This window comes from Aplysia californica, unplaced genomic scaffold, assembly GCF_000002075.1.
Source record: "Aplysia californica isolate F4 #8 unplaced genomic scaffold, AplCal3.0 scaffold00842, whole genome shotgun sequence".
NCBI classification, from domain to species: Eukaryota; Metazoa; Mollusca; class Gastropoda; order Aplysiida; family Aplysiidae; genus Aplysia; species Aplysia californica.
In genome coordinates, this window is record NW_004798112.1 from 292,511 (window position 1) to 302,217 (window position 9,707).

The 9,707-nt window shown below is 39.3% G+C and overlaps 1 protein-coding gene across 1 annotated transcript in view; it reads left to right on the forward strand.

Annotated features, from left to right (window-relative positions):
• The first annotated feature begins 982 nt into the window (after window positions 1–982).
• LOC101850370 (transducin-like enhancer protein 4) overlaps window positions 983–9,707 on the forward strand; it is a 30,223-nt gene continuing 21,498 nt past the window's right edge. The window contains exons 1-3 of the mRNA XM_035972785.1: window positions 983–1,517; window positions 7,040–7,134; window positions 8,508–8,621. Of these exons, the coding sequence (XP_035828678.1) occupies window positions 1,497–1,517; window positions 7,040–7,134; window positions 8,508–8,621 (230 nt within the window). The 5' untranslated portion in view covers window positions 983–1,496. The remainder of the gene's footprint in view (window positions 1,518–7,039; window positions 7,135–8,507; window positions 8,622–9,707) is intronic.

Below are 9,707 nucleotides of genomic sequence, written 5' to 3' on the forward strand. Positions count from 1 at the left end.
GCCCCCACCCCTCCCCGACGCTTGCGTTAGGATTCCGATATCAACGTGCTTTTAACTCACCCCAAAGGACTGATATAACATTCTTTCATAAAAGCAGATCTAGCGGTTGATACAACACGGCGGCAGAGTTCACCCTGCTAGAATCTACACCCGCGAACCAAAGAAAGAACACTAGAAGGTGCGGGGAGAACGAACATTATTTCGCTTCAGCAGATTGGCAACACAACCTGTTCGCAGAATATAATAATTGTAAAACCTCATAATATTCCTTTGTATATTATTCTGCTACCTTGTCAATGAGACAGGAGCAAACAACGTGCACAGTTTCACAGGAATCCATTCTCACGTTGGCTAATCTTAATATGTTCATGCCTGGACCAATGGCAGTAATGACTAAAACTAGCAAAAGATTCATTACAAACACAAGACGGCAATCAAATGTAAACAAAGCTGGAGATCAACACCCCCCCCCCAACCTTACTCCCTACCACACCCCTTTCGCCGATGTCTGTTCTCTTTTCTTTTCATTTCTTTTTTTTTTTTAAGTGCATGCCAACTCAAATAAACGTTTTTGGGATTTCAATTGCGCTGAGTTCACAGCTTATAATATGCGATAGCTTCTCCTATCGTCTATTATCTAAACCGTTAATTGCGTTTCCCTTAGTGTATATGAGTACTATTTGAAGGTTTTATCTTGAGAATACAAAACAATTCCCGTTTGTGATTGACAGACATAACGAAAATCTGCAAAGAGTCTTTCCACGTGGTGGAAAATCGATCGAGTCTGTTTACAATATGCTGTGGGAGGAGTCTACACTCGTCTTGGCCACGCTTACAGGTCCAAGGAGCGAAATTTCACGCTTTCCCATGCTATCCCTTCAGCCATTGGCTAGAATCCGCACATATTTAATAAGCCCACGTGGGACGTTTGCACCATCATGACAGGGGAAAGTAGCCAATCAGCGTGAAGGTAGGGAGAGCGAGTTGGTTTGCCCTCGCCATTGTTCTCGGTAGTAATGCGTTGTGTGCCGCCGCCGTGTTGTGCCCCTCTACAGTGTGTGGGGGAGCGACAGTGTTCTCGCTAACTGTGTTCTTTCTTCTTCACTTTTATAACGTGCCTGGTCATATTCATGCAAGGATATCTGCATTTGTGAAAAGTTCGTGGAATATAACGCATTTCTTGCTTTATTTCTGGATGTACCCTTTCTGCTTTGGATAAGTTGTGTGGATTATGTTCTTGTGAGTCATAGGCTACCCTGTGTATCGCCGGCCACTGTGGCTCCTGGTCTTGGCGGGATTCTTCGTGTTCCGAAGGGCGGATTTTCTTCAGGGACGATGGGAAGGCAATCTAGGAGATTCGCTTTGTGTTTCAATCGCTGATCAACGAGAATTTTCCCTACCAAGAGGTGGATTTACGACGCGTTTGACTGAACTTGAAACATTGCCAGTCCAGTCGATTTTCTTCGTTTTACCATTTGGATTATAAAGAGTTCAACATGTATCCTAATCGACATCCGGTAAGTTAAAAATAGATCTTGATAGCGTCAGGCCAACAACGAAGGGTAGGCTGGGCCCTGGGCCCACGATCAGTGGCTCTGCTGGCTTTAGCAGAGAGAGAGCCAGCGCTACTCACGTTGTTAGACCGTTAGTCTTTGCTGTACATGGAAGTGTCCACAGCCACAGGGATTGGAAGGGCACGCATGAATTTGTCCCCTAGGTCTAGAATCTAGATTAGTTATTTGTACTTTTAATGGGAGAATGGCTCCAAGTCCTAAAGGTCTTGATATAGATTCTCGTTCAGTTAGGTTAGGCCAGTAGACCTAGATCTACTCCTTGGCCGCGCCTTGGGTTAGGCTAGGCCTACTCTTTTGGATTTGAATTTAGGCTGGTTGGCATCAAGTCACAGTAGACTCTAGTTTAGAAATTTGACGTTCTTTATTTTTTTTATGAAACGGTGTATTGTTGGTTAAATAGATAAAGATAGATCTAGTAGAGATCTAATCTAGATCTAGATCTAGATCTAGAGGCGTGCCGATCTAGATTAATCTAATCGGGATCTAGAATCGGTACCTAGAATCTAGAGGCCAACCTAATGATGCCTAATCAGTTAACCTAACGTAATCCTTGTGCCTTATGTCGACAGACATGATTTCCTAGCTTAGGTGTAACTTTAGGCTGCTAAAGCTGAGGACCATGTGGCCCCCAAAAGATCTAGGCGACTACAGTCCACGCGAGTAGATCTACCGACCCCGTTTTCCATCCCGGTCATGCCGAGTAGTTATCCCAGTCGACATTCTCACGTTAGGAGGCTACATGTAGGCCTAGCCTAGGCCCCTGTCATGTGTAATAATACCTAGATCTACTGACTGAGAGCTCAGAGAATAGATCTAGACTAGATATCTAGAATCTATAGCCTATCTTACTAGATCTAGTCTAGATTCTATAGCCTCCTAAACTCCCGAGGTTGTTTTTTTTGTCACCCCTCTTGGTTGTCCCCCCCCCCCCCCCCCCTTTTTCTCGCCACATAGACGCTGACATAGCCACGCTGTCTAGTCTAATTCAACTCAACATAAACAACCATGTCATCTCTCGTTGATCATGACATCATTGCTATTAGGCCTACTACATATAGAAGTAGATCTAGATCTAGAGTCAAGGTCTAGGCCTATTAGATTTAGATCTAGATCTAGTATTAGATCAAGGCCTCTTTGAGTTTGTTTCTCTAAAATCTACATGTGCTTCCCGGCCACTAAGTTCTAACACATTGATTGGAAAACACACGCTTCCTAAGTTTGAACGTTATTACTAGGCCTATGACGGTGAATTCAACTATAATGGCTCACTAGGCCTACCCCCAGTGACAGTGATGACTAGAAACTCTAGTGATGAGTGGTGTTTGGCCCACCTGCTACATGCAGAGTGACTACCACTGAATTATATTGAATCGCTGAATAATAGTTTAACTAATCTAGTAGGCTAATAGTTTAGAGTCTAGTTATTGTTATTATAACAGAAAGAGTAGTAGAGTAGGTAACCGGTCATTTCGTCATACACGGTCATCTGGTCACACCCCAATTATGTGTGGCGAAATGACTTCGCTTATTTATAGATAGTCTAGATCTATGTATAATCTATATTATATCTCTCCAAAATTGTTATGCTAGATAGAGTTTTGGAGGATCTGCCTTCTAAAGCTTTTTTTGAAGTTATATGAATTATTAAATCTAATGTAAATTAAATTTTCGTCCAAACTGTTCCATAGTTGAACAACAGTTTAAATAAGGCAAGACAATGTCTGGTAAAGAGTTAATGAGGCTTTGTTTGAAAGTAAGGGTCTAGCTTTTAGGCTTTTAACAAAATTGCAGTACCGTTCCTTTCTATAATTAGCTAATTTATTTCTAACAGAACTAATAATATGATCTTGCCAATCACACCTTTTATCAATAATAATAGATCTACCTAAAAATTTCGTTGATCTAATTCGATAGATTTCAAAATTGTCAATACATATTTATGAACGATGTAGCTGATATCAGATAGGCACGATGACTCGCACCCCCCCTCTCCCCTCTTCACACACAACCCCAACCCTCCCCTTAAAAATCGTGATTTGCGCTTGCCATGATTGCCAATGCGCGTTTGATGTTTGCAAGTGTGCTACGAAATTACCGTCTCCATTCAACCTTGTAGATTTGTGGTGTGGCGAGATGACTGACGGTGACATCTTGACTGCACCGGTGTGACGAAATGATCGTGTGTAGAAAAAATGACTGGTATTCGAGTAGATCTACTATTCGATTCGAAGAGTAAAAGGGTGCAACTTTATAGGCCTACTGAGTTTGTCGCGTAAAAAGATATTAACATAGATCTAGATTAGATCTATATTACAATAATATTCACAAGGCGTGAACTTTTTTTTTTAGTTGCCACATGAGTCATGTTAAGTTTGTAACAACACCACAACTGCTGTACTGCTGTGATGAGTGTTTGTCTTCCCACGTGTAAAGAAAATACTTCTTGCCTTTTCCAAGAGAAATTACTTATCAACTTTCAGCCTTTTGTCTTCTGTCCGCTACTGGAAACAGCAACTGTAGTCATTAAATATGTGTAGCTTGTCTTTGTAAATAGTAGGTCTATAGATTATGGTGTTATAAAACACATGTCCATACATGATGCACACACACACTCACACATATAATATTTAGGTGAAGTAATAAGTAGATTTGAATACAATTCCCTCCACTCTGGTCACACACACACATACACACACACACACATACACACACACATACACACACACATACACACACACATACACACACACACACACACACACACATTTGGGTGAAGTAAAAAGTAGATTTGAGTACAATTCCCTCTATTTTGGTCACACACACACACACACACACACACACACACACACACACACACACACACACGCACACACACACACACACACACACACATAATATTTGGGTGAAGTAAAAAGTAGATTTGAATACAATTCCCTCCATTCGGGTAAGAGAAACAAAAAGAGGTAAGTAAATTAGTAAGTTTATTCAGTGTTTAAGGCCATTGGCCCACATCACAATACATAAAACACTCATTGGATAAGTAAAGTTTCCATAATGAATAAGTACAGGTTGTGCACATATCTCTTATCATAGGTCAAACATTGCATATTTCTGTCACTGGGCCGAGTCAGGCTGGGAGAAACAAAAAGAAGAAAAGACATTGTGACCAGTGTCAGAGTTATGGTCACTCAGAAGTTATGGGGTGTCTGTCTGTCGTATGTGGTGCAAAAAGGTTTTTTTTTGGTTACCAGAGATTGTAATCATATTGCACTTCAGTTTTCTTTTTCCAGCAGGCCAGTGATCATATTATTGATCTCATGTGACAGTAAAGCTTTTAAATGTCAAGAGAAGAATCCTGAGATTTTTTCCTTCACTTCTGTTGCAACATAAATGTCTAGTCCATGCACTCTGGTGATATTGTATTGCCCGTGCTGTCGTTTTGAGCCAATTTTATTTCATGTCAGGAATATAGTGTTGGGGGAAAAAAAGGGGGAAATAGGGAAGATAAAATGATGACATAAAGTTGAAGGGTTTTTGTCAGACTGCGTTAATGTGATTCTATCCTGCCTATGTTTTTTAACTAAAAGGTATACATGAGGGGAAGGGGGGGGGGGGACTTTCTTTTAAGACCCCTTGTTTGATTTGAAATGAACTTACCTTAGGCTTTTAATGCATTATTTAAATAAGAAATTTCACCTACTTTGCGTTGGTAAAGGTACGTGGTAACATCTATACTGTATTCCGTCCGCCTTTTTCACATCATGTGTTAACCGGTTGTAAGGAAGACTCGTCAATTTTAACTTGAAGTACAGTAGAGTCCGCTTAAGACAAAATCTAGGGTACCGCAGGATTTTTCGTGTGGTTTATCCATGTTTTTGGTTTAGAGAGATTGGTCAAACAGCGAAGAAAAAAAAATTGGAGATTCTTTTTTTTTCCGGTTAACCACTGTTTTCAGATACAGCATGGTATTTGAAGAGTTAAAGCTGACTCCACTTACCATAGCTCTCAATCACTCTGCTTGATGGTTTTTGTCGTCAGTCTTTATCCAAAGTCATTGAGATCTACTCGTAGGCTGTTGAAGTTTTCTTTTTACATGTTTAGCTTTGCTTTTGTGTCACGCAGAAGGCTGGAATTGTTTCTTCATATAAAGAAGTTTGTTGTATAGACTGGTCAAGTTACTGGACAGCAAGCTATTTTGAAATTGTCTCTGGAGCTATACTGGTTCTAAATTTAGACTTCGTTAAAAAATATACATTTCAGCCAATTGGATGGCATTTAGACATAATGTTTTTGACCAGATTGAGAAAAAATCGCTCCAAATAAACCGCCTCGTGCTTAAGTTGAATATATAGACAGGTGTAAGCCTTTCACCTCAGTGTAAACCTTTGCCACCAAAGTTTTTTTTTTTTTTTTTTTTTTTTTTTAAGTAGAAAAATCATGATTTGTGTGGTTTCCTAGGAATTAGTCAGAACCCATGATTGGTCTGTGGTCAATCTCATAACGGTTGGTACATGTAGCATCAAGAAAAAGAGCTTGTTCTCTCTAAACTGAAACACGACTGTTCCTAGCTTTTTTTTTTCCAGTTAAAATGAACTTGATACTTTATGAAATGGAGGTAAATTGTTTACTTGTTTTTGTCCTTGAATTTGAGAGTGAGTGTACTTTTTTTTAAAAGTTATTGAGAGAACCATGTCATGTGGCAGGGTGTTTGTCTTTACTACAAGTCTAATGATAAAAATAAAACGTGATTTGTTTGCTTACTAGGGACGGATTTTGTTATTGTATCCAGTCACCAGTGACTTTATTTTATGTAAGGGAGAATTTTGCAGAAGTCCTGATATATAACCTTTTCAAGATTTGATTAGCCAAGGTAATTTACTGTGTGCTTTCCATGGGGGTTTATCATTTAGTAAATGTATGTCCAAGATACCCAGCTATGAATGTAACCCATTTTTCCAAGCCGCCCCTGTTTTTTTTTGGTCTCTGTACTACATTTTTGAAGCTTTTTCATTTGGACCTTCCTTTTATGTGTTTGGGATACTCATGCTATTGGCGTCGGTGGCCTAGTGGTTAGGCTCTCGGACTCGCAACGGTTAGGTCGTGGGTTCGAATCCCGTCAGGGGCCCGACGTTGTGTCCTTGGGAAAGGCACTTTGCACAAATTTTCCTCACTTCACCCAGGTGGAAATGGGTACCCGGCTATAGACAGTGAACGATCTTGTCAGTTTGATAGTGTTTGAGCGCGTGAAATCCGCAGCTTGCACTGTATGCTTCCGCGGAAGACGAGAATGTTTCTGAGTGTTCTCAGAAGAGGGTCTACTGGGGTAATAATAGTTGTAAAGCGCATAGAGCATGCTCTTATTATGTTAAAATACTACTATCTTTATTTTGTGTACTTTTCAGAACTTTTCTGTATGTTGACAAAATTTGGCAGCGGCGTTGACACTTTTCTGTTCTGTTTCATAGGGACCTCCCCCGGGTCAACCATTTAAATTCACAGTGTCAGAATCATGTGACCGGATCAAAGAAGAGTTTAGCTTTCTTCAGGCACAGTACCATTCGTAAGTATAATAATGTTTCTCACAGCAACGTGTGGGGGCAGTTGGTGGGTGATTTGCTCCTTCTTTCCTGTCAATCATCTGTCTACCATCCTTATCTTTCCCCCTTCTTTTCATTTTTTATTTTGTATATAGTATTCTCTGGTAGCACCTCTAATCTTCGGCGCCTATTTGTTTTGCAAATGTCATAAAACCCTTACTTAAACTAATAACTCACACAAACATGTTGAAGTCAATGTTTGTAAAGAGTGTACATTCTGTTCAGAAGTAACACACACATGCTATGGAGTAGTAAACTATTGGCATGCTGCTTTAAAAATGTGTTTTCCTTTATGTAAAGTAGTAGATAACTATTAGATGGCAAGCATTTCTCTTTTGGCATAAATTGATTTGACCTTTGAAATGAGAACCAGTAATGATTTTATGGTTGGTTAAGTCGCTGGGAACATTATTATAGTCTGTGGGAAGCTGAATGAAAGAGCTTTCTGTGGTGACAGTAAGCTGTTTGCTTTCCGAGTATTGACACCGCCTCCTAAAGACATCAAAGAAAAGATGATCATGTATTATTTTGCTTCAACAATAATAACAATGTGGAAGAGAAATGGGGTGATTGGTTGAAATTCGTACGTCATACGAGGCTGTCACAATGGTGAAGTTGAGCCTACATTGAAGTTGGCAATATCTGTGTGTTGTGTGTGTATTAGATACTATTAACTGTAGCAGTAGGTAGACTTGTGTGCTACCATACACTATTACATGAGGCAGTACCCTTCTTTAGGCTTTGCACTCAACTCGAGTTTGATCTCAATGGGAAATATTCAATTAAGATGTTTCATATTTTTCCTGGAATGTGTCTTAGGAATGGGGAATGGGCAGGTTTTAGCAGTCTGGTTCTTAAGTGCTGTCAATGTTTGTTGATGGGTCAACAAGTTTACCAGTGGGATTGTTTTTATTTTATACTTAGGGTAATTGGTCGCTTTTAAGCACAAGAGGGCTATCCCGAAAAATGCTGTTTCGAAAAAATTGAAGGTAAATTTTTTCCCCTTGTTCAGTTTCTTTAAAAGACAAGGAGAGTTTTCTCTATAATCAAACAACTTTTTACACCAATGAAACCAAGCTTTTCCTATTGGCAGAGAAATGCCCACTTCTGGTGTAGGTCAAGCTTTCTTGAAACCCTCGAAATCTGGGTTAGCGCGCTTGTCCTTAAAAGCGGCCAATTATTCATTATTGTCTAAGGAAGGTATTCAGAGATATTTAATGTTACAAAAGTATGATATTTTTAAATTCATGTGTCCTGTGAATAATTGTCTGCAGTGAGTTTGGAACTTACTCTGTGTTTGGCTTTCGGAATTAAAGCTTTTTGGGTTTGATTTCAGATTGAAGATGGATGTTGAAAAATTGGCTCAGGAAAAAACAGAAATGCAGAGACACTATGTTATGGTAAGTGTTTTGTTTGTCATTGTTGTTGTTTTTCTTTTACTTAGTTGGGAGTTGTTGTTTATTTCTTCCTGAGAGAGACTAGAAGTTGCCACCTTGAGTGAAAATCTAGAAAGGCGGTTATTCTAATTACTTCACAAGGGGTATGTATACTTTTTTTTTTTTTAGTAGCCACATATTTGAGTCTCTTGTTAAGTTTGTAACAACACCCCAACTACAGTCTACTAACTGCTGTGGTGATGAGGGTTTTTGTCTACTCATGTGGAAAGGAAATACTTCTTGCCTTTTCCAAGAGAAATTAAATTCGTCATCTGTCAGCCTTTGTCTTCTGTCCGTCACAGGAAATGGCAACAGGTGACTTTTATATTTGTTCTTTCTGTTACTTTTCAACAGCTTTTTTTTTTTTTTACTTCACTGTCCGTTCCTGTCTTATTGTCATGATTTTTGATTATTTTTAAAAAAATAGGGGGGGGGGGTGTTAGTGACCACCATGTTATGCCCTTCACAGTACGAGACAGGACTATGGTCTCTGATTGCTGATGTTTGTAAATTAACATCTTTTACTAAAAAGTAATATCAAATAAACAATTATTGTTTATAATATAGTGTTAAAGTTTTGTTTGCTTTTTGACTCTGGTGGGGTCCCTTGTTTGTGATCCTGTGTTGGAAGAGATGAAAGCCCTTCTAATGGCAGGTCTGTTTTATTTCTGTTTAGAAGTAAGTTGAATTTGACCCTGTTCCTTTACATTGTATAATTTTTTTTAGGCTTTCCTTTTTTTTTTATAGTAGAACAATGCTTGAGTTTTTGGCGCTCATTTGACCTTCTGCAGTTGCGAGCACTGTAAAGTAAAACCTCTACTAAAACAAAAACAAAACTGCTTGAGTCTTCCTGTTGCAGCCAGCAGACTGTTCTCCTTTTGTGTTTTTGTTGTATCCCCTATTTACTGTTATGTGGATTGGTGGCGGGTGCTCTGGTGTGGTTTGCTTCTTCTTTCCTTTCTAACATCTATCGTTTTTATCCTTCCTACTTCTTTTTTGTGTTTGTTACTCTCTTGTAACACCTCTAATCTCACCTGGCGCGGTCGACAATACCACGATTATTTTACATCTTTGTAAGACTCATTTGTTCTCTCCTCTCC